We start from the raw sequence: 24,735 nt of genomic DNA, 5'->3' as shown, positions 1-24,735 counted from the left end.
TTCTCAGCCCAGCCGATATTAACTTGTCCAGAACAGGCTCAGCCAGGCCCATCATGTAATACCCTCCTGTAGTACAACAATAATACTACTATAAAACTACAGTAATACTACCTGCACCAGGACTAGCCCAGACAGGTCCACGGTCTCTTCCTCCTTAAACTACTACAATACCACTATGATAATACTATTATAATTCTACTGTACCTGAGCGAGGACAGGTTCGACCAGGTCCACAGTCTCTCCCTCCTGGGACTGGAAGCTGAGGATTTGGTCGTAGTTCTTCTCATGGAAGACCACCCTGTTGACGTTGTCAAACAGACTCAGCAGGTGGGCCTGGAGGAGGAGGAGGAGGAAGAGGAGGAGAAGAGGACAGGGACAAGTGTAATATTCTGTAGGACGAAGAGCGTTAGCAGAGGACAGAGCACTGGCTATTAGTAGTGGTTCAATCAGAGGAAGCAGGAAATGGATGAACAGCAGTGGTTTCTTTACAGGTCTAATAGCTTTCCCGTGTGAGATGTGGTGCTATATCTATTATTGTAAAACTATTGTATGTGTAGCTTTTTCAGTGCTGCACCTGTATGGTGTGAGAGTCAGAGGCCTGTCCCAAGATCTCCAGCAGGGCCGGGTCGGAGACGAAGAAGAAGCGAGGGAAAACCAGCCTCTTCTTCTCCAGGTATCCGCTCAGGGACTTCTGGCACACCTCCAGCTGCTCCAGCAGGTGGGGCAGAAGCTGGCTCAGAGTCTCGTCCCCCACACAGCACTGCACCACGCCCGGGACCTCGTGGGCTCGCTGCATGATCTTCTGCCAGGACTTGTCGATGTTCTGGAACCTCTTGGCCTCCTGAGAAAGGGTGGCAAGCACAGAGGTTCAGACTAGGTCCATTGTCCCTGCTCTGTCTGCACTATCATTCCAGCTGACTGCTGAGCATACTGGCTAGTGTACTATTTAGCTGCTGGTGTACTAGTTAATTGCTAGTGTACTAATCTAGTCTAGTTTGACCTGTGGCAGCTGCTTGGCGATGTCTCCTCCGACAAACACAGCCTCCAGGTAGATCCAGAGGTTCTGGACGGTCAGCCATTTCTCTATGACCTCTGTGGTGTTGGACAGCTTCTGGACCCACTGCTGGATGGAGGGCTTGAACGGAGCATTGTACCTGGGGGAGAGTAGAGACGGAGAAGAGGGTGACCATAGAAGAAGGAGAGGAGACAAACAGAAAGGAGAGAAAGGAGAGAGAGAAGTGGAGACAGTAATGAGATGATACTGTAATTGCTATGTTCAGTTGGGTAATTTGTCTGTGTCATAGCGCCACCTGTTGCTCATGAGCGAGGCCAGCACCATCAGACTGTCCTCCATTAGCGCCACCTTCTCTGCCGTGTCGGCTCCCTTCAGCAGCAGTTCTCCCCGCGACCTGAAGGGGGCGAAGGAGAGCGTGTGGCTGCTCCACTCCGCCACAACGTCCTTAAGTTTGGCCTCGATGTCTCTCTCCTTCACAGCACTAATACACACGTCCTGCACACACACACACACACACACACGCACACAAATCAATCAATCAATCAACCAATCAATCAATCAATCAACCAATCAATCAATCAATCAATCAATCAATCAATCAATCAATCAATCAATCAATCAATCAATCAATCAATCAATCAATCAATCAATCTGTCAGTCAGTCAGTCAGTCAGTCAGTCAGTCAGTCAGTCATTCAGCCAATTAATCATACCTCAATATCCTCCTTGTATTTGAGGAGTGGAGCCTCCATGATGTTCCTGAGGGAGAAGCTCTCTGACTCCACTTCGAAGCTGTGGCCTGTCAGATCACTCAGACGACTCCAGTGTCTGGACATCATGGCCTGGCAGGAGGAGAGGAAAGGCTTTCAGATTCAGATACCTTTATTGTTACATCCTTTGTACATGTACAGGGGAGTACAACTATTGGTTCTGGCTCCTCAACCTTAGCACATATAAGGGCTCTGGTTCTGGTTCTGGCTCCTCAACCCGTAGCAACATATATATATATATATATATATATATATATATATATATATATATATATATATATATATATATATATATATATATAACATAATAACAAGACAAGGATGAGAGAGAGGGGAGAAGAGAGAGAGAGTGAGAGAGAGAGAGAGAGAGAGAGAGAGAGAGACAGAGAGAGAGAGAGAGAGAGAGAGAAGGAGTGAAAGAGGCAGCAGCTATTGATAGAAACACACCTTATTAGCCATCATATAGAGTAGAGGACAGGACTCATTGAAGTCATCGATAGTCTTCTTCAGATCTCGGAAGGCTTGCCACTCCTTCAATGCCTTTGGAAGCTTCCGAATTCTGGTCAGAGACAAACACATATAGGCAATTAAAGTTGTCCAAGAGGTTTGTTGACCTCAAGAGGTACCCATGTATTGAGTAAGATTTGAACTGCACCTGTTTTGGAAGTCCTGCAGCTCGTTGTTGATCTTCTCAATGTTGAGGTCGGCCCACTGGATGTCGTAGTAGCCACTGACGCTGTCGATGACAGAGCTGTAGAGGCTGTAGAGCTTTGACAAAATGGTCAGCTCCCTCTTTATCCTCTGCAGCTCAGGGTACTCTGTACAAGAGAGAGATGTTGTATACATGTTTACAAGGCCTCAAACTTGAAGACCAGACTGATGAGTGCTCTGGCATTTTAGTTAAAATAAAACAGAATGTGACCTTGCAGGATTGGTTTACCAGGCGTCTACTGTAAATATCAGAGTGATTACCGTGGACTGTGAGTCCAAAGAGCTCCTCTCCTCCTGAGTAGGTGATGTACTTCCTCCAGAACTCATCAAACTGGGCCTGGAAGCTCTGCAGCCTATCACTGGCCTCGGCTGGGGCCAGTCCCTCCACTCCTGGGCCACTGTGGAGATGTCACAACGTGACAACGCAGAATTTAAATATCACTGAGGTAGTGAATAACCTATGTTCTAATCCCCCATCTTTGGCCGCCAGTCTAGACCCTCTCTTGGACCAGTGGAGAGATGACAACACATACTGTGACCCTAGCATCTAGACCTAGATCACTAGCCTACACTACCTGACACTACCAAGTGTCCTGGCTAGGTTTATTATTGACTCAAAGTAAAATGTGCCCAACAGATATATAAAAACATCCTGTTGACTACATAGCATCTAAATACCATAGAATCAAACTAAAAGTAATATGCTAACTGTTGGCTACTACTACAGTACCTGGTATCATAATCAGAGTAAAAGGTCTGTACGGAGGTCTGGAAGGCCTCTACGCCTGCCAGCAGGTCAGCCTTCATGGCGGGCTGGATCTTCACCAGGGTGTTCTGGGTCTGCATCACCTGGAGATAGAGTACAAGGTACCATACAGTACATATGGGCAACAGTACATTGAACATGTAAGGCACAACCCTGCAGGTTTAGAGGAGGGGGTGGGGAGAAGGTTCAGAGTAGAATTAGTTAACCTGAGGATGTGTATCAACAATATACTGAACACAGTACTGTATACGTATAATGGGTTTGGTACACTAAAGGATGGGGAGAGTATCGCTAGATAAGACATTTTAACACTAGAGACATGGCAGGAGTTGTATATGTGTAGAAGGTCATTAATACAATTTGAAATCCTTTCAATTACTTTAGCGTTTGCTTGAGTCTGCTCTGAATTGTCAGGTTGGTGGGGTTGGCTCCATCAAGCCAGACAAGAACAATCAATCACAGATAGGTAATTCATTGGTCATTCCCTCTACTGTTTTCTACTTATAACAGTGTAGACATTGTACCAGGGTGTTGAGGTTCCTCCAGGCATAGGTCAGTCCATCAACCCTCTCAGCGTTCCCGTCGCTGAACACCAGCTCGTGGCGGTTCAACAGCGCAAATGACTCCTCCACTGGACCGATCATGGCGTCGATACGAATCTCCGCCTCCCGGACCTCCCTCAATGCGGCCATGGCGCCCCGCACATCCTCCAGGTCTGTGATTGGCCGCTGCAGGCGCTTGGTCAGTCCGTCGACGAATGAGAAGATGTCGGCCATGTCGGCGGAAGCGCGAGAGTTGAGGGCAGTTCCAAAGGCCCGTTTCCAGGCCCGGCATTCCTGGGTAAGGGAGAGCTTGAGGAGGTCTGTGTCGAACAGAACCGAGCCTACGATGCAGGAGGCCGGAAGGTCCTCGATCTGGGCCTCCAGCTTCTAACAAGGGGGGAGAGGAGCAGTTATACTGGGTATGTCCAGCAACATGAACATGAGCTGATCCTCTTCATTGAGTGCTAAAGTGTTATAATTGAGGTCATCGGCCTCCTCTGATCATAAAATGAATCACAAACACAGTGAACAGCCCTCTATGTTTCCTACATTAACAAGACAAAGGGTTACTAACGGAGTAGGAGGAGATCTGTGTGCTGAACTCTGTCAGTGAGGGGCTGGTCTCCAGGAAGGCCTTCACCTGTTCCTCTGGGTCCTAGAGGGACAGAATGACCATCACCTGGTGAGAACTGTAGCCATGAAACCAATACCCATACCATAGGCCTCATAGTAACTGCTGTGAGATATGAGGAGCAATTCAAAATGACTCCAGTAGTTCCAGACTGCAGAACAGCCAGAGGTACCTGGTTCCAGAGGGTGGAGAAGTGGAAGAAGTTCTGCAGGGTGTCCTGGGCCTCGGCCCTGAGGGAGGACACGATGGAGGACAGCTGGATCATGGCCTTGGTGGTGTCCTTGTGCTCCGCCAGCTGGCGGTCCAGAGCCTTCAGAACCAGCTGCTTGGCCAGGGGACCCTCGTCCCCCGCGTCGCGCACCGCCGCCTGCTCTGTCTGGGAGGGGGGGGGGGGGGGGGGGGGGGGGTGCAGAACACAGAGATCAGGCGGCGATCAAATCAGTGTAGTAACAAAATGCTGAACTTCATATTTATATGACGAACAAACAACATTGAATAACTTCTGAAACAAAACATGCAGGCCATATGTTCTGTGTAGAGTTCTACCTGTAGCTGTTTGTGGTGGAGGTGAGAGAAGGTCCACAGTGGGATGTCTCTAGCCATGGACAAAACCACACTCACAATCTTGTTGACAGTACTCTGGAATACAGACGAAGACAGGCAGAAAACACTATCACCATTTTCTTCTGGAAAAGCGGACAGACACTTTGAGAAGCATTTTCAACTATCATTTGAACTAAAAACTTGAACTAGAAAACTCAGCCGCATGTCTCCTGTATGTCTGTCTGAACACCTGTATGTCATCCAGACTGGGTCTGAGGACGATGTTGGGGATGGCCAGCTGGATGGAGGCTCTGAAGAGGGAAGTCTGGACCTGCTGGCGACACTCGTACGATGAGGAAGAAGAAGAAGACGAGGAAGACTTGTATTTGGAGCTGGTGACATGGAGCCTTCGTCTCAGGACATCAAAGGATAACTTTGTGGCTGTGGAGAGGAGAGAGGGTAACTGTCAGGGAGCTGGGCTCTGTGGGGTCTCCCATCTGACCCCTGACCCCTCACCCCTGACGCCTCACCTTTGACCAGAGCCTCTGTGTTCCTCTGGCACAGCTGAGCCATCAGGTTGTAGTAGCGGCAGGGCAGGCAGGACTGGCACCGAGTCTTCTGCTTGGCGTCCGGGTGCAGACACGGCAGTGAGCCCTGGAGAAGAGGAGCAGGAGAGGGTACAGGTGCGGGTGAGGCTGAACAGCAAGGCAGGCAGATGTGTGGTCGCCAGGTTATGGGTTGCCAGGTATGCAGTTGCCAGGTTGGTGATAGACAGGTGGTGACGGTGGTACCTCCAGGTTGGCAGTCTCAGCTGGGTTCATCTTCTTCTTCAGATCTTCCATCAGCTCGTACATGGACCTCTCCACCTGTTGGCTCTGGCTGCAGTGCAGACACAGGGAAAACGCCAAGATTACATGTGGTTATATGGCACAACCGACCATACTACATCAAAACACACCTGAACACCCCAGAACACTGCTTATCACACTAAGCTAACACAGTCAAATACAGCTGATCCATGTGACCCAAAGGACAGTTTTTATACGATTTGTAGTCTTCTGTTCTACCACAACTTCCTACAACTCTATTTCCCATGCTCTCTCTGTGGCAGGGCTGACCTGCTGAGTGCCTGACCAGCAGCCCTCACGGTGCTCTCTGCCTGGCTCAGGAGGACCTGGGGGCAGACAGGCATATCTTCGGGCAGCTCCAGCAGGGCCGTCCGTGACATGGCCTGAAGGCCCCGCTCGATACGACACTCCAGGGTATCCATGGCAACCTTCGCCACCTGCTCCAGCTGCTGTAGGACTTCATAGACGTTGTCTATGACTAGAAGAGATAGGGTTCATGTTTTTTTTTCAAGAGAGATCACGATCATCATTGCTGACACGCGTACTGTAGGGGTTTGTTTGTCGGTCTTACAGGTGTGCGTGTTGAGGGAGGTCCAGGAGAGGGTGGTGAGGCCTGGGGAGAGGGCCATCTCCACCCTGCTGATGAAGGGCTGGAGCAGGGGCAGGAGGAGGGACGGCACCCTGGACACGGCTGCAGCGTAGTCCTGCAGCAGCTCCTCCAGACTGGACAGGAGGGGATGCACGTATTATTTGGAGGGTGGCGCAAAATTCGAAACAAGGGAGACATTTGCTCACTTATTTTCACAACACAGGTACGTAAGGGGGCACACCCATGAAGGAAGCAAACTCACCCATGGAAACAATGAAAAAGCACTTGTCGAACTCACCCAAGGAAACAATACGCCAGACTTGTCGAACTCACCGGCTGTGCTGAGCCTTGAGCTCAGGCTCTCTGACACACATGTTAAGGACCAGCCTGGGAACAGACATGCCCAGCTTGTTCATACACCTGGCCTCATGAAGCAGCTCCGGGACCAGGGGGTCCAGGTTGACGAACAGCTCCTGGGAACAACCCAGAAATGTACCACATGGAATGACGAACGGGCCTTTTAGGGAATGTCGGAAGTTAGTGCAAGCTACACACTGCGGCTGGTAACACATATCTGGTTAATGCTTTGTGTGTCAATCTTTCAGTGTATGTTTTTGAATGTTAGACTGTGGACCCAATATCAAATTCTGAATAAAAATGTTGTTGTAGTAGTGGGTGTTCCCACCTTGGTGTCTGGGTGTCTGACGAGGAGGGATGCGTTGAGCCCAGTCTGGCCCATCTCCACGGCTTGACTCCACCCCCTGTGGTACAACAGCTCATACTCCAGCAGGACCGACGCCATCTTGTTGTAGCTGCGGATCACCTTCTTCATCTCTGGAGTCTGGGAGATGGACAGATTAGCAGACAAGATGGAGGTCAAACAGGCAGGAAAGGGCGGACAGACAGACAGACAGACAGACAGACAGACAGAGGGGGAGGCAAACAGATGAGCCGACAGAGAGACAGAAATACAGACAGAAATACAGACAGAAATACAGACAGACAGACAGACAGACAGACAGACAGACAGACAGACAGACAGACAGACAGACAGACAGACAGACAGACAGACATAGAATGAAAAGTGAGATAATCTCAGATTGTTTATCTGGTTTCCTATTGAGTTACAGTTGAAGTGATGTCAAAAGGCATTGTGAAAGGGCAGTACCTTCAGGATGGCTGGTTTGTTCTTCAGGGTAGACATGGGGTATTCTATTTTTCTGAACAGCTGGCGTGACCACATAATCTTACCAGCAACCTGTTAGAGAAGGAGAGAAGGAGAGATAGAGAGAGAGAACCTGAGAGGCGAGGTGTGAAAAGGGTCTCTATGTTTCACATCTACTTGTTTGCTAGTTTTAACATTTCGTTCTGTGTGTTTGTGGTCTAAGGTCGATTAGCTGTGTGCACAACCAACCTCTCTTTAGACCAGGTGCAGGATAAACATGCAGGATTTGAAGAGAAAGAGGAATATCCGCACACTGGATTACAGCTCCTAATACTTTATTCGAGCAACGTTTCGACCACCAGGTCTTCTTCAGGCAAAATCATTTTTGGTGTTCTTTTGATTTTTTTTAGAGTTTGTGGTCTCCGACACTTCAAATATAACCTCAGGTAGCTTTCCTGCTAGCGCACTGGCCAACACAGTCTCAATGAGGAAGTGGAACTGCACAAGCTGTCAATCATTCTCAGCAGCCACAGCTCTTGAGTACAGGACAGTACAGTAAAAGGGAGTTCCACACAGGAACCTAAATGGCCTTACAGTAATAAAGAAGTATAACACTAGTACTGACTTTTCTGAGAATGGGGAGCTGTCTCTCCGGGGGCATGGTCCTATGGATGGATGGAAGGGGGGAGGTGGTGTCTCTCTGCCTGTCTTACCGGGGGCATGTTCCTGGGATGGGGGGGGGGGCTGTCTCTCTGCCTGTCTTACCGGGGGCATGTTCCTGGGGATGGGGGGGCTGTCTCTCTGCCAGTCTTACTGGGGGCATGTTCCTGGGGATGGGGGGGGCTGTCTCTCTGCCTGTCTTACCGGGGGCATGTTCCTGGGGATGGGGGGCAGTCTCTCTGCCTGTCTTACCGGGGGCATGTTCCTGGGATGGGGGGGGGCTGTCTCTCTGCCTGTCTTACCGGGTTCATGTTCCTGGGGATGGGGGGGCTGTCTCTCTGCCAGTCTTACTGGGGGCATGTTCCTGGGGATGGGGGGGGCTGTCTCTCTGCCTGTCTTACCGGGGGCATGTTCCTGGGGATGGGGGGCTGTCTCTCTGCCTGTCTTACCGGGGGCATGTTCCTGGGGATGGGGGGCTGTCTCTCTTCCTGTCTTACCGGGGGCATGTTCCTGGGGATGGGGGGGCTGTCTCTCTGCCTGTCTTACCGGGGGCATGTTCCTGGGGATGGGGGGGCTGTCTCTCTGCCTCTGGTAGAGTTTCCTGAGCTGCTCCAGGTCTCTGCTGTAGCGCTGCAGAACCAGCTGGTACCGGTCTGCCAGGTCCAGCTGCCGGCCCACCCCGCCCTGCTCGAACCTGGACAGCAGCTCCAGCATACGCTCAGTCTGAAGAGGTAGGTGGAGGGAGAGGGGGGGAGAGGAGAGGGGAAGGGAGGGGAGTGGAGGAGAGGAGAGGAGAAGAAAGGAGAGCAGAGGGGAGGAAATAAGAGGAGAGAGGAGAGGAGGAAAAGAAGGTAGAGGAGAGAATCGGAATCAGAATCAGAATTGTTTATTGCTATTTGTACTATACATACATAGGATTTTTTGCGACACTGTGGTGTTTTACAACAACACAACAACGGGCAAGTGCAAGGATAGGACAGGACAGTGCAGGATACAAACATAGTGCAAAAACTAGCAGTGCGATTGGACTACAAAGAGTCAAGTTTAGTGCAAAAATTTCAGGGGGCGTGGGAGAGAGTCAGAGGGGAGCCTTCTTGATAAGGCTGATGGCCGTGGGGAAAAAGCTGTTCCTGTGTCGAGCAGTTTTGGTCTTTGACGACCGCAGCCTCCTGCCAGAGGGGATCGGTGGGAAGAGACCATAGTCCGGTCCTTGACTGTAGTGGAGGGGAACCAGGTGGTGATGGAGAAGGTGAAGATGGACTCGATGATGGAGGTGTAGAATTGTACCTTCATGGTCCATGGCAGGTTGAATATCTTCAGCTGCCGCAGAAAGTACATCCTCTGCTGTGCCTTCTCAAATCAGGGTGCTGATTAAGCTTGAGGTCCTGGGAAATGACAGTACCCAGGAAGCGGAAGGAGTCCATGGTGGCAATCAGGGAGTCATGAGGGGGTGGGGGGGGGGAGGGGGGGGTTGGCTGGGTTCTGAAGTCGACCACTATTTCCACTGTCTTTAGAGCGTTAAGCTCCAGGTTGTTCCAGCCGCAACAGGCCAGCAGCTGTTCAATCTCCCACCTGTAGGCGGACTCATCCCCCTTGGAGATGAGTCCTATGAAGGTGGTGTCGTCTGCAAACTTCAGGAGCTTCACGCACTGATGGCTGGAGGTGCAGCTGTTCATGTATAGTGAAAATAGTAGGGGGGGGAAAGAACATAGCTTTGTGAGAAGAGGAAGAGAAGAAAGGAGAGGAGAGAGGAGGAGAAGAGAGGAGAGAGGAGGAGAGGAGATTGTAGAGAAAGTGGTCAGAGGTCTAAGTGAAATTCACCATCAGAGCAGATCTTGTGTGTACAGCACTAACAGAGAGAGAGAGGTGTTAAGATGGAAGGGTACCAGTGAGAACTCACTGTGAGGGCCTGGTCAAACCAAGAGTCCAGCAGGGTCTGGATGGACTGGAACAGAGCCTGGATCTGGGCCTGGAACTCTGCGTAGTCATTGTCAAACTGGTAGGACAATGAAAACCAGTGAATGAGTAAATGAATGTATGAATGAATGAATCAACCAATCAACCAATCAATCAATCAATCAATCAATCAATCAATCAATCAATCAATCAATCAATCAATCAATCAATCAATCAATCAATCAATCAATCAATCAATCAATCAATCAATCAATCAATCAATCAATCAATCAATCAATCAATCAATCAATCAATCCATTCACCCCCAATCCTGACCCTGACTCCAAAATTAACCTCTAATTTCCGGTGGTCGAGGACATTGTATGTCTTGGTCTTGGTGGTGTTGACGATGGTCTGATATCGGGCATAGATCTTGTCGATGCCCTCCACCTTGATGTCCTGCAGAGATGCCAAGTCCTCCAGGGTGGATGTCATGTCTGCCATCTTCTCCAGACGGCGGCAGAATGTGTCAAACTTCCCAAAGATGTAGTTCTCACTGCAGAGAGAAAGAGTAGGAGGGTCAAAATCAGACTTGGTTGTGCAGCACCGTATGCCTGTTCATTGAGACGCTTTTTCTCTCTTAAATATAAACCAGCATCAGCGGTTAAAATTCAGATCTATCATCACATTTTAATGGGATCTTATCTGTTTTAACCACTGTGGGTGTGCGTGTGTGTGTGTGTGTGTGTGTGCGTATGCGTGTGCAGGTGTGTGTACAGTATGTGTGTGTGTTTGTGTGTGCGTGTGTACAGTATTTGTGTGTGTGTGTGTGTGTGCGTGTGCGTGTGCATGCGTGTGTGTGTGTGTGTGCGTGTGCGTGTACTGTACCTGAACTCAAACTGCTTGTCGTCAGGGTTCTCCCTGAGTTTCTCTCTGACGGTGTGGAAGCACAGCTGATACTCCTGGTTGAGGCAGCGACACTCATTGATCCTCCTCAGCAGCTCTGGCCTGACAACGCAAACGTCAGGGAGTCAGATGGCCTGTGGTATACGTTCTACCAAGGCGTTGACCAGTTGGTAGCACTAACATCTCTGCACACCGTCATGGTCAGGGGGCTTAAGGGGCGGCTGTAGCTCAGTTGGTAGAGCGGGTCGTTCAATGATCCAAGGGTCAGTGGTTCGAATCCCAGCTCCGACTGTACACATGTCGAAGTGTCCTTGAGCAAGACACCTAACCCCAAATTGCTCCCAATGAGCAGGTTAGCACCTTGCATGGCAGCTACCGCCTTTGATGTGTGAATGTGTGTGTGAATGGGTGAATGAGAGGCCATTGTAAAGCGCTTTGAGTGCCGCTAAGGTGGAAAAGCGCTATATAAGTGCAGTCCATTTACCATTTACCATTTGAGTGACTCAGTTAGTTGAACACACTGCCTATAAAATGTCTGGAATAGCCAAACTGGGGGGGGGGGGGGGGGGTCAGCAGCAATTTAGAGATGAGACCTTCTCGCGAAGAATAACCAATCGGAAATGAAAACAGGCACCATGCATGCATGCATCTGATGGCTGGCGGCCGGCTCCTCCTCACCTGGGGTGGTCCCAGACCTTGGCCACGCCCTGCGCCAGGTAAGCCTTGCACGTGGTGATCATCTGATTGGTCACCTTGACGAAGAGCGAGGTCATCCTCTCCGAGGTGTTGTAGTACCTGGAGATGCTGTGGATCATACGGATGCTGTTCACCAGCCGGGGAAGATGCTCCAGCATGCTGGTCTATAGCAGGACACACAAAGTCAGCAGTTAGGGTGTGTGTGTGTGTGTGTGTTTTTTATTTTTTTTATTTGACCTTTATTTAACCAGGAACGGCGTCTCATTGAGTAAGTGTGTGTGTGTGTGTGTGTGTGTGTGTGTGCCACAACTATGTATGAGAGAGAGAGAGAGAGAGAGAGAAGAAAGAGAAGGTAGGTAGATGCTTTACTGGTGTGCACTGTCCCAGCGGGCCAAAGAACTTCTCCAGTGTGTAGAGGTACTTCACGTTGTCTTTGGCCTCGTTGGCCACCACCGTGATACTCCCATCCTGAGTAGAGAGACAACACAGGCTCATGGACAAGCACACATACAGTACAGTATATGGCAAGACACACCATTAACTACTGTATGAGGGATAGCATGTTATATACTGTACTATGTTAAAGACAAAGTCACACAAAGCATGCAGTAGTAGCACTAGCAGAAAGACTGGAGCCATACCTGTGGAAGAACATTTGTTGATAATCTTTTTCTGTAGGTTCTGCCACAGAGACAACCAAAGAACCCTCATGGTTCTACCTAAAACCTAGAATCTTATAAGAATGTATGTAGAAAACAATTGTGTATAGAAGAGATTAAAGAGACTAACCAGCTCTCTCCAGATTCTCAGGACTCTGCTCTTGGCCACCTGCAGAACTCCAACGATTCTCTTCACTTCTGGCCTCTTGATCTCATCCATAAGGCTGGCAAGACATGGTTAGGAGTTCGGAGTTAGGAGATAGAAGTTAAGAGTCCGAAGTTAGTTAGGAGTTATGACTCACAAGGCATGAGTTAGGAGTAAGAAGTTAAGAGTTGAGTTAGGAGTTAGGGATAGATAGGTCTGGAGTTGGAGATAGTTGTAAAATAAGGGTAAGGTCAGGGTTTAAAGTTGAGGCGTCACCTGTTGAAGGTGGTCATGCGGCTCTTCCAATGCTCAAGCTCGGCAGATGGTCCGATGTCATCCGCTTCCTTCCTCATCTGCTCGCTCTCCGTCAGAACCTGCTTGATCTGATTGGCCCAGAGGAGGACCATGCCCTCCAGCTCCTCGACCAGCTCGCTGTTATTGGCTGAAACAAGAGGCGATGGCTGTCTGTGAAAGACCTCCTATCAATGTATTCTGATGGTTTGAGCTTTAGGCAAATGTTTCATTAGTCCTATAATGTCAGACAATATCTGATGTTTGTTCTATAGATAACCAGTATCCTACCTACCTGCAGCAGCGTAGTCTGCAGGGCCTAATGGACCAGTATATTACCTGTACGTAGCAGTGTAGTCTGCAGGGCCCAGTGGACCAGTATATTACCTGTACGTAGCAGTGTAGTCTGCAGGGCCCAGTGGACCAGTATATTACCTGTACGTAGCAGTGTAGTCTGCAGGGCCCAGTGGACCAGTATATTATCTGGATCAGTGTAGTCTGCAGGGCGTAGTGGACCTGTATATCACCTGTACATAGCAATGTAGTCTGCAGGGCCCAGCGGACCAGTATATCACCTCTGTCAGTGTAGTCTGCATTCTGCAGGGCCCAGCGGACCTGTATAATACCTGTATCAGTGTAGTCTGCAGGGCCTAGCGGACCAGTATATTACCTGTATCAGTGTAGTCTGCAGTAGAGGTCTTCACGGGTCGGGTATACCCGAGGGACCCGAGACCCGACCCGAGACCCGTACGGGTTCGGGTCCACGTTTCCTCGTTTTATTATGGTCAGTCGGGTCCGGGTCGGATCCCATTCTATTACCGTCGGTCCCGGGTCTGTTTATCATTATGTGTAATACCCGAGTGGATCTGAGAAGATCCGTGATCAGCGCAGCGCTGAATCGTTTCTTTTTTTTAATCATTATTTTCTTTTGGCGCGCAGCGCTGAATCTCACGAGAGAAACGCATGCGTGATTGCGAGTTGAGACAGAGCGGGGAAAATAGCAAACAAAGAAAGATGGACACCGTTAGCAGCTTGTCTGATGTTAAACTAAAGTTACAGAATAATGAATATAAAGAGGTCAAACCCACCGGCACCTCTTCTGTCTGGGCCAACTTCATGCATATTGTCAACAAAGAGGAGAAGAAAGTAGGCGCTGTTATAAATAGCGATTGATTTCATATAGCCTAGACTAGTTCTTCACGTTAGGTCTTTCTGTTTTGATCGATTATTTGATTGATTGTATGAGGCTACCATATGTTGTAGGGAGACTACGACCTGATAAACGTTTTTAGCAGTGTGGCATTTTAGTAGCAACTTTAAATAGTCTGTCGGATCCGCCGACCCGACCCGAACTCGGGTCTCTGTCCTACTCCTGCTCTCGGACATTTATCGGATCGGGTCTGTAATGTCTCGGGACAAATTCGGGTCGGTATATATATTTTTTTCAAATGATCGGATCCAGTCGGATCTCGGAACGAATTTATCGGATCCATTCGGGTTCGGGTCCGTCTTTTTGGACCCGAGAAGACCTCTAGTCTGCAGGGCCCAGCGGACCAGTATAATACCTGTATCAGTGTAGTCTGCAGAGCTCAGCGGGCCAGTATATTACCTGCTGCAGTGACATCAGCAGGGCCCTGCAGGTTGGCCAGGCTGTGTCCAGAGTCGATCTGGTGGAGGTGAAACTTCCCCTCCATGTTTAGTCTGGCCGAGGAGAGGCTGCAGATGAACTTGTCCACAGACCCCAGGAAGTCCTGGACCTGGGGGCAGGACAGACCCCCCTTCACAGAGCCCCAGCTCTGGAGGACAGGTCGGAGGGATGGGTTGGGGAGGGGGATGGAGGGAGAGAGGAATGGGAGTCATGAAAAGATTGAGGGGTGGCGTGAGACTGAGGAGAGGTTGGACACACCATACCTCCTGGGACCTGAGGGCAGGTAGCATGATCTGAGAGAGCAGCTTCTCCAGACTGTACAACATGCTGCCACCAGAGCAGTCCAGCATCCCGAAGTTCACCTCCTAGGAGACAGGGGGCAATACAGGAAATGCAACACGTCAACAACATAGGCAATACAAACACAGATGATCACAGAGAGCTTAACAGGATGATGCGATTTCCTGGACACGGGTAGGTCTGCACAGGGGGCACGCTGGCTGCCGTAACCACTGAGCTACTGACCTGAGCCACATTGGCGGTGGTTATGGCCTTGTCTGTGGTCCTCAGGAAAAACAGACACTTCTCCAGCAGAGGCTGGAACACAAAGACAACGCCTTTCAAGGTTGAAGTGTATCCATCTCTATGGTGGACAACATGACCTCAGGGTCAGGGAGATACTGCGGGAATGTTTAGTCTACCATGGAAACCCACCCACAGACTCAGTCTCCCATAGCAACTTGTGACCAACAAGCTAACCTGTCATTAGAAACTCATTTGCATACAATGGCCCCTGGGTTGTTAATTCCACTGCTGGACGAGGTCTAATGTTGAGGAGCTCCTCAACATTAGAGACAGAGAGAGAGGGGGGGAGAGAGAGAGAGAGAGAGAGAGAGAGAAGTGAGAGAGAGACAGTCTGCACTAAGAGTAAGGAGTGGGAATATAGCATGAAGTATCTGAATGTCTGAGTGGGTCTCGATTCCATCATCACCTCTAAACTTCCCGTGCTGATGAAAAGTTTCTTCTGCCCGGGGGTGGAGGCGACTGTATCTACCCAGGAAGGATGGGCGGATGAAGCCTGGAAAGAGAGAGAGAGAAAGAGAGAGAGAGAAATTACCTAAACAAGGGCACTTGTATAAAGGGACAGCTACAGTAGCATGTGTCTGAAGAGTTTATTACCGATTTGACGTCTTGATAGAAAAATATCAACCTCTTGGATCCATTCACTGCAAAGAACTCCTCGATCAGATTGAACTAGAAATACACATTTTCACTGTTTAGTTAGCGATCAGAACCTGATTGTATCTTTCAATATTGCAATGGAATATTGTGCCAAGATCTGGATGAGAATCTCAACAGAAGGGGACAATACCTTTTTGAACATATTGAGTATTTCATTGTATACCCATATCTTGTAGGCTACATATGACAAATAAAGATCCTTGAACCCTTGAACAGGCTGGGCTTAGGGTGGGTAAATGTACTGTAGCAGAGGTGGTTTGAGTGTGGTACTGTAGCTCAATGGCCTTGGCCATGTAAAGGCTAGTCCTTTCTGCAGCGGCGTGGGTTTGAATCCGGCCCACGCCCTTTGCTGCATGTCTTTCCCCCTCTCTCTCTCTCTCTCTCTCTCTCTCCCACCTTTCCTGTCTGTCCTAACACTGTCCTATCCCAATAAAGCAGAAATGCCCTAAAAAATATCTTTAAAAAAAAAAGAGGTGGTTTGAGTGTCATCACCTTGTCATCGGAAACGAGGGCCTCCTCCAGCTCGGCCTCAGCCAGGACCGCCCCGTCGGCCAGCCGGGCCAAGAGGTACCTGTGGCGGGCGTCCAGCGAGGATCTCCGCTCCTCCCTCACCGCGCGCGCCTGCTTCACCATCTCGCGCCTCGCCTCGTTGGACAGAACCACTGTTCTTTTACCAGATACCTGGAGGAGGGGTGGAAGAGGTAGAGAGAGAAAGAGAGAAAAAAGTGGTCATGCAACCATTTGTAGCTGACTGACCAACCCCTATCCCTCAGTTCTGAAACACAAAGGCAAGGCGGCCTGTTGAAATGACAGAATGTCCCTTTAGTACTCACCGAGGTGCTCGCAGTGGGGGAGGGGACAGTGGCCGACGCTGTGTGATCGGTGGTTTTAAGATTGTGACCTCCTATTCGCCGATGTCCCCCACAAACCTCTGTTGATTGGTTGAAGGTTTAAAAAACTCCATCATTGATTATGGGGTAACAAGGGTGACGTACACGTTTAACAGGCCCAGGGAATAACACATGAAGACATCTTGAACTTATTTCCAGACTAACTTTGTTACAGTTCTATCTTAGGTGACTGCCTGTACCTTTGTGCAGGCTGACCAGAGGAGGTCTCAGCTCAGTAGAGTGGCCCGGACCTCCCTGGCGTCCCTCCATGTTCTCTGGATCCCTCTCCACCTCCCCAGGGCTGTCCTGGCTCCCCTCCCCAGACACCAGGCCATCTCCTAGGCCCAACCCTGACCCCCCACCACCCCCATCCTGGAGGTCTGTCCCGGGGGCAGGGCTGGCCTCTGCCTTCCCAGGATCCAGGCTCTCTTCTGGGGGAGCATCAGCCACCTCCTCCCCCTCCTTCACTACCTCACCTGGCTGCTGTGTCTCACTGCCACTCATCTGAGAGGACATACAGTCATGACAACGAGTCTCAAGACAAAAACAATCCACATGCAAAGTCTCAAAACCTGTATCCCTATCAGATCAAATCCCGCAAGATCAAATCAAAACTTTAGATTGAGTCATTTGATCAAGCCACCTAGAGGGTTGACTGTTTAAAAGACCCCACACTAAAATACACCAGTCTCTAATACAAAACATGTTGTTCATAACTTATCTGTGATAGTTTTACACATATACTGTAGGTCAGGAAGTGAAACCACACACTGACCTGTTGATGTGGGTCTGTCCGTCTGTCTGGTAGATAGATAGAGAGATATATTTACTTTTGATCGATTGATCCCCGGGAGAAATTATCGAAACCTGTTAATGTGTAGTGTTTAAGATGAGGTTGAGAGAGACTACTCAGGCTTCTCTCTTTCTCCCTCTCTTTCTCTCTCTCTCTCTCCCCCTCTCTCTCTCTGGAGATCTATCTCGCTGCTCACTCAAACAGACACACTCCACTGCTCCAGCAAGTTTGGATGTTACCACGGCAACACAAACCATGCAGGGCAGGACACCGCTGACGAGCTAATCTGGTGCTGAGTGAGGGGAGTAGGGTGTGTGTGTGTGTTTAATATGGTGTGTGTGTGTGTGTGTGTTTGTGTGTATGCTTGTTTCAAACAATAAAGGCCTTCCCTCCTCTAATGAAACACCAATGGGGACATTTAATGACTGCCAAGGAATGGGCCATTGCGCTGTGTGTGTGTGTGTGTGTGTGTGTGTGTGCGTGCGTGTTTGTGTGTTTGTGCTTCACTGTTTTTGTCCCAGCATGCTAACACTTCATTACCCTATACATTAGAGAGAAGGTCACTCTTCCACTATGCCAAGTACATTACAGGAGCTCTGCTATCAATGCAAGTCATGTTCAAAGTCAATGCTTTGAATTTGAATGATAAGTAATTTATTCCTGGTCTGATCTCTGACACTATTGTGGTAGATCTGACTTTAGTACATAATGCAAATGATCTTGGTCTATTTCGATAATTCCCATAGAGGTGTGACTGACTCTTCTGACCAGTGTGTCCATAGTCCCCCAGCAACCACATAAACAACTGGCATGGATATGTAAGCGTTTTGAAAAAACACTGATACTCAACTTCCCCACGGAGCATGGTGCACAGTGTGAAGTAAGGCCACTATCTTTATGAACTCGCATGCATGCACGCACGCACGCACGCACGCACGCTCACACACACACACACACACACACACACACACACACACACACACACACACACACACACACACACACACACACAGTCCAATACCGTATGCTCAGATCTACATTTCAGATCTACAGCTGTAGGAAGCGCAACAGCACCCCGAAGCTGAACTGGTAGGTTGCTATTCTCCTCACATTCCTACGTTTTACACATATAGCGGCTGGGATGGATTTAAACAGTTTTAATGAAACTTTAATGAAATATATATATATATTTTTTTTTACTGCTGATTAAGACCATCAAAAGGTCTAAAACTGTTGTTTTCAACCTGTTAAATCTTATGGAAAGATTTGCAACAAGATGTTCTAAAAGCAACATCTCATCTCGGTTGTTGGATGTGAATCCGTGAGGCTTTAGACAACTGATTATTATTCACAGATGATTATCTTCAGATTTCACTCACATAAGTTATAGTATGCACACCCTTATTATTTTCTGCTTCCCCATATTTATATGCACTTATTTTCAGACTGCCAGATAGAGAAGGGATGAAGAGAAACTGTCTATCTGTCCTCTTTCTCCTCCTCCTCCTCCCCACCGGGCAGTGCCAGGCTTATGGGTTCCAGGGCTGCAATCAGAATTTGAATGGCTTCATGGTGCTCAAACCAGAACCTCGTCTTCATGTCCGCGGTCACACACATGCTACCGCAGAATATCACCAACATCAAACTCAACAAGAACAAGATCAGAACGGTAACCCCTGGAACCATCGGCAGGTTCTCCCTCGTTAAGATCCTCAGTCTGGACCAGAACCTGATCTCTGCACTGACTGGACAGGAGCTCCAAGGGTTAAATATGCTGTCGTTTCTCAACCTCTCCACCAACAACATCTCCTACCTCAACCCAGCCGTCTTCCAGGGTCTTACCTGGTTACATGTTCTCGACCTAAGCAAGAACCATCTCCGTCACATCTCCCTGGTCGGGTTTCAATATCTCCCCAATCTCGAAGGCTAACTTCTCCCTGAACAGACTCAGAACCCTAGACTGCGGCAGATGTAACAGCTGCTCGTTGACCAGGCTGGATATCCTGGTGAACGACCTGGAAGAGACCTCCAGGCCCTGGAGAACATCAACCTGTCCAACAACTCTGTGCTGTCTCTAGGCCGAGGCGTTCCTTCACAACCCCAGACTGAGAACCCTCCTGCTGCAGGGCCTGGAGCCTGAGGCCCTGGCTGGGATGGCACCAGAGACCAGGCAGACCCTCACCAGGCTCTCCTTCTCCCTGTCTCTGGTGAGATCCCCTTCCCTCACCATCTGTGGGCTCCTGAGGGGGATGGAAAGGTTGAGGTCGACCTCAGAGGGTCCAACTTACCCTAAAAAAACTCCTCCCTCCTGGACTGCCCAATGCCGAATATTGTCATCCTGAATGACGCCAATCTAGCGGTTTGTGTGGATATTCACTGGAGATGAATCGGAGCAAAACCACCCATCTTTATTTGAATAATTGTGGACTGACGGACAATTCACAGACCACCTTCAAAGGTTGCGAGGGTCTGGTGACGTTACAGATCAATGTCAGCTCAACGTCCACCCGAATTCTAGGGGGGCCCCCGGATTCTAGTGGGGCCCCCGGTAGCTCAATGGGCTGGGGCGCTTACCATGTAAAGACTAGGCCTTTCTGCGAATCCGGTCCATATCCTGGCCCCGCAGTGGTGGAATGAGCTGCCCACTGATGTCAGGACAGCAGAGTCGCTGCCCATCTCTCGTCGCAGGCTCAAAACTCATCTCTTAAAGAAGTACTACAACAATCCTCCCACCTAAGCACTTATTGTATTATATTATATTGCACTGTACTTTAGATTGTGATTCTTGCACTTTGCCTTCAGCACTAGATTATGCTCTTAGTCACTTGTTTTAGAAGGAAGATGTACTTGTGAGTTCTGGCAAGTAGTAGTACATTGGCTCTTCCTACGTTAAATGCAATTATTGTTAGTCGCTTTGGATAAAAGCGTCTGCTAAATGACTGTAATGTAATGTAATGTAATGTAAAATATCTTTTGCTGCATGTCTTCCCCTCTCTCTCTCTCCCACCTTTCCTGTCTGTCACCTACACTGTCCTATCCCTAATAAAGCAGAAATGCCCTAAAAAATATCTTTAAAAAAAACGTTCACCCGGATTCCTTCATGGGGCTCACTGCTCTCACCTTCTTGAGTTTTGATAGGAGCAGGATCCGGGAGCTCGACCCTCATTGGTCCAGACACACTTTGAGCCTTTGAGTGCTAGGCCGTCTCTATCTGCCACACTCTCTCCTTTCGGCTTGCCTGTTTTCTCCTGACACTGACCTCTTTAATTCACTATGTTTATGTGCACTCTTTTTCTTTATTGTATTCAGTGCACTTGTATGTATCTGATTGGACTATGTTGTTTTTAATGTTCCCACTGTAAAGCACTCTGTGCACTCGTGCTACAAAGGGTGCTATATAAATACAATTTTACTTACTTACTTCAGCCCGCTGAGGAATCTGACCCACCTGTTGGTTCTGAAGAACCTGATCGCTGAGTTCTCCCCTGAGGGCTTCAGCTCTCTCTGCAGTCTCAGGCAGCTCTACAGTACCTGCAATTCAACCTTGTCAAGTATATTCTCAGTGCCAGTACTGGCTCACCACAGGGCTGCATACTCAGCCCCCTACTGTACACCCTCTACACACACGACTGCACCCCCGCCTACCACAATAACACCATGGTAAAGTTTGCGGACGACACCACGGTGGTCGCGCTCATCTCAGGAGGGGATGAGTCCGCCTACAGGGATGAGGTGGAGCAGCTGTCAGCGTGGTGCAGAGAGAACAATCTGCTCCTCAACACCGCAAAGACCAAGGAGCTCATCATAGACTACATGAAAAAGAAAACAGACATTTCACCACTGACCATCAACGGGGACTGTGTGGAGAAGGTGACTGACTTCCTCTTCCTGAGTCCACATGGAGGAGGGCCTGACCTGGAGTGTGAACACCTCTGCTCTGCAGAAAAAGGCCCAGCAGAGTCTGTACTTTCTGAGGGTGCTCAGGAGGAATAACATCTCACAGAGACTGCTGATGTCCTTCTACAGATGCTCCATAGAGAGTATACTAACTTATTGCATCTGTGGTACACCAGCTGCACTGCGGCCCAGAGGAAAGTGCTCCAGAGGGTCATCAACACGGCCAAGAAGATTGTCGGACGCCCTCTCCTCACACTGGGAGACCTTCACAGTTCCCGCTGCCTGAAAAAAGCCCAGAACATAACCAAGGATACTTCCCACCCCGGACACTCACTGCTTGAACTGTTGCCGTCGGGCAGGCGGTACGGATCATTCAAAACAAGTACAAACAGACTCAAAAACAGTTTTTACGCAACAGCAATATCCACACTCAATGCAGCAATAAAATTATCTGTGATTCAATACATTTCATGTGCAATATGGGAATGTGCAATGACGGAGAATGTACAGTTGCGTGTGTTTTGTGTATGGTTGTGTGTGTGTTTTTGTTTGACTTAGTATATCTGTATTTATTTATTTATTTACTTATTTACCTTTGCTATTTTTATGGGGACTTTGTGCACTGACTGTTAGGCATTTAATGTTGTTGTTCTTGTATCTGTACATGTGGCAATGACAATAAAGGAAATCTCTTATCTCTTTCTTTCTTTCTACATCAACCGACCCTACAGGTGACACATTTTTAAATCTGCATTTATCAAAAATATAACATTTTCACATGATCCGTACACTTTAATCATAATCAGAATAGTTGAAGTAAAGTCAGAAGATAAGACTTGATTGTCCAAAGGGAAAATTGAGCCATGTGTGGCCTGTCTGCCAACCTGTCACCTTATAAAAGGACCACAGAGGAAGTCTGGGGACCTTGATGTGTCACCCTCAACAATTTCTTTGAAGTGTTTATGATATATTGATTGTATTGCATATTTTTCAACTTAAAAAATAAATGACGCAATCCATCAATCAATTAATCAACCAATCAATCAATCATTTCAGGAAGCTCTGCAAGCTGGAGAAGCTCCACCTTAGCCTCAACCGTATCAACTACATCGAGGCCGGATCCGGATCCGGCCCACCTCTGGCACCAGGACTTGAGTGGAAAACGCATTAAGAGGCTGAGCCTTGCCATCCCGAGAGGACCGTTGCTGGAGATGAGGTCCCTGGAGGTGCTGGATCTGTGCTACCAAGGGCCATTTTAGCAACCAACCACCACCACACACTCCAGAGATCTCTGTTCGATTCCCTGCCCAGGCTGCAGTGGGTGAACCTGCAGGACAACCCTCTCTCCTGCACCTGTGACAACGCCTGTCTCAAGGCCTGGGTGGTCACCAGCCCAGACGTACAGGTACACAGGCTTCCCACCAGAGCAGAGTTCAAGCTGGCGTGAGCGATTTTGAGAATATGATATGATACAGTATGGTATAATATGAATGGTACTTCTTTGCATTATTTCTTTTTATAACACAAATGCATAGACTACTCATAAGTGTGTTTTTTTGTAGACTGTTGAAGTTTCAACTGTGTCTTTTAGTGTAGTCGGCTACAGTCTGTGTGTTCTGTGCCACATGTAAAATGTAAAGCCAGTAAAATGAAATAAAAACAACAAGGAATCAATTCGCTTCGCCTTGCGTTCCTCGCAGGTGTTGCATACTGTATCTCAACCTCCACTGTGACAACCTGCCAAGCTTTGACCTCCTGGTGACAAGGCATGTTCTTACAACCAGTTGTCCTTTGTCCTCTTCCTGTCCACCTATCTGGCTGACCTGCGGTCAGTGGTGATTTGTCTCACCTGGCATGCCTGCCGCCCCACCTGCTCCTCTGGGCCAAGCTACGTGGGCGGCACAGAGGGGTGGAGCAGGAGCGGGCCCGCTTCCAGTATGATGCCTTCATCTCCTACAGCGCCAGGTGCGTTCAATTTTTACATGTAGCTCCTGCAAAGTTAAATGGCGTGTTTTGGTGTCCTACATTGAGTTTGAAATGTTTTATGACCAAATGAGATTGTTAAAGAGAGACAAAGAATCAAATAAAGTTATATAAGAGTATGAATGAAGCTTTGGTCTGATGTGATCCAGGTATAAACCATGGGTGATGGGACATCTGGTCTCGCGCTTAGAGGGCACCGTCGCGGAGGGTCATCCGTGCTTCCACCTCTGCCTCCACCACCGAGACTTCTGCCCAGGCACTGCCGTCCTAAAGAACATCGAGGCGGCCATCTTCAGCTCACCCCGGACGCTGTGTGTGGTGACGTGGGACTTCCTGCGCAGCGAGTGGTGTGGGCTGGAGTTCCAGCTGGCCAGCCTGAGGCTGCTGTGCAAGAGGAGAGACGTGCTGCTGCTGGTCTTCCTGGAGGAGATACCAGACTACTGCCTGTCTCCCTACACGCGACTGCGCAAGATGGTCCGGCAGGAAACCTACCTGAAGTGGCCAGGTGAGGTGGGTGGGGGTAGCGGGGAGAGAGGGCCACGAGCAGGAGGCATTCTGAGTAAGGCTACGGTACGCTCTGAGAAAGACCATCGAACTGAGGGAGGAAGAGCAGGAGGGAGAAAAAGGAGGGGAGGGGCTGGCTAGGCTCCTGGGTTAGACTCAGATGATATCATTAGTGAGTTAGACTAGTATCACTAGTGCCTTCTCGAAGTGAGGCGACAGCATGGGTCCACTAGATGGCGACAACTATCCACTTTTTAAAACCACCTCAGCGCTAGCTGGAAACTCAGAGCTACCTTACAGCTCACAGAGCTACAGATCATTAGTCCTTGCTTTCCCCTCCATGTACAGCCGTTTGTGTAGATTTCATCATGAATGCTCACCTGCACTGTATTAATGCATGGATGACAGCCGAGAGTAGTATCAATGTATGATTTTGTGGTACCAATATGCTTGATAATATCAGTATTCATGAATATGTGATCATTTTCTTGTCTTTCTGTCCTTACGGCTAAATTCTTTATCTGTATTTCTGTCAGTGTTGCTGTATTTGCTTGTCTTATCTGGACAGATTCTGTATTATGGTCTGTGCTGTCCCGTGCTTTATCGGGTGCAGATAAGCCTTCGGGTAAATAAAGATGAATCATCCTCATCAATCTGCCAGTGGAGACATGGTTTCTGTCTGAGTGAGTGAATGACCTTGCTGTGTACTTGGCTGCCTCCCTGCGCAGAGCTGCAGCTGAGCAGGGGTCAGGTGAAGTCAACGAGAGACCACCCAGTTGTCAAACCCACCCAGCTGTGTCCATCTGTCAGTCCTGGTAAGCAGGGAGAGCGAGAGAGAGAGAGAGAGAGAGAGAGAGAGAGAGAGAGACAGAGATGGGGGAGAGAGAGAGAGAGAGAGAGATGAGAGAAAGAGATGAGAGAAAGAGATGAGGACAGAATAGTCTTC

At 48.9% G+C, this 24,735-nt stretch overlaps 1 protein-coding gene across 1 annotated transcript in view; it reads right to left on the bottom strand.

The window, feature by feature from the left end:
• Positions 1-17,116, bottom strand: part of dnah5l (dynein, axonemal, heavy chain 5 like) — a gene marked incomplete at both ends in the record, with an annotated part of 45,489 nt that extends 28,373 nt beyond the window's left edge. Inside the window, 37 exons of the mRNA XM_084453911.1 lie at positions 205-333; positions 575-841; positions 1,001-1,154; positions 1,311-1,510; positions 1,728-1,856; positions 2,232-2,343; positions 2,440-2,602; positions 2,757-2,893; positions 3,226-3,344; positions 3,786-4,190; positions 4,378-4,458; positions 4,607-4,810; positions 4,981-5,073; positions 5,228-5,418; positions 5,508-5,631; positions 5,769-5,856; positions 6,096-6,303; positions 6,397-6,548; positions 6,748-6,887; positions 7,100-7,255; positions 7,583-7,672; positions 8,786-8,962; positions 10,140-10,235; positions 10,490-10,691; positions 11,024-11,143; positions 11,720-11,901; positions 12,107-12,205; positions 12,527-12,620; positions 12,818-12,983; positions 14,442-14,628; positions 14,744-14,845; positions 15,006-15,077; positions 15,472-15,558; positions 15,660-15,734; positions 16,215-16,403; positions 16,556-16,653; positions 16,813-17,116. Of these exons, the coding sequence (XP_084310037.1) occupies positions 205-333; positions 575-841; positions 1,001-1,154; positions 1,311-1,510; positions 1,728-1,856; positions 2,232-2,343; positions 2,440-2,602; positions 2,757-2,893; positions 3,226-3,344; positions 3,786-4,190; positions 4,378-4,458; positions 4,607-4,810; positions 4,981-5,073; positions 5,228-5,418; positions 5,508-5,631; positions 5,769-5,856; positions 6,096-6,303; positions 6,397-6,548; positions 6,748-6,887; positions 7,100-7,255; positions 7,583-7,672; positions 8,786-8,962; positions 10,140-10,235; positions 10,490-10,691; positions 11,024-11,143; positions 11,720-11,901; positions 12,107-12,205; positions 12,527-12,620; positions 12,818-12,983; positions 14,442-14,628; positions 14,744-14,845; positions 15,006-15,077; positions 15,472-15,558; positions 15,660-15,734; positions 16,215-16,403; positions 16,556-16,653; positions 16,813-17,116 (5,592 nt within the window). The remainder of the gene's footprint in view (positions 1-204; positions 334-574; positions 842-1,000; positions 1,155-1,310; positions 1,511-1,727; positions 1,857-2,231; positions 2,344-2,439; positions 2,603-2,756; positions 2,894-3,225; positions 3,345-3,785; positions 4,191-4,377; positions 4,459-4,606; positions 4,811-4,980; positions 5,074-5,227; positions 5,419-5,507; positions 5,632-5,768; positions 5,857-6,095; positions 6,304-6,396; positions 6,549-6,747; positions 6,888-7,099; positions 7,256-7,582; positions 7,673-8,785; positions 8,963-10,139; positions 10,236-10,489; positions 10,692-11,023; positions 11,144-11,719; positions 11,902-12,106; positions 12,206-12,526; positions 12,621-12,817; positions 12,984-14,441; positions 14,629-14,743; positions 14,846-15,005; positions 15,078-15,471; positions 15,559-15,659; positions 15,735-16,214; positions 16,404-16,555; positions 16,654-16,812) is intronic.
• Positions 17,117-24,735: the final 7,619 nt, after the last annotated feature.

Source organism: Borostomias antarcticus (assembly GCF_949987555.1).
Source record: "Borostomias antarcticus genome assembly, chromosome: 2".
In the NCBI taxonomy this organism is placed as follows: Eukaryota; Metazoa; Chordata; class Actinopteri; order Stomiiformes; family Stomiidae; genus Borostomias; species Borostomias antarcticus.
This window is presented reverse-complemented; position numbering and strand designations above follow the sequence as displayed.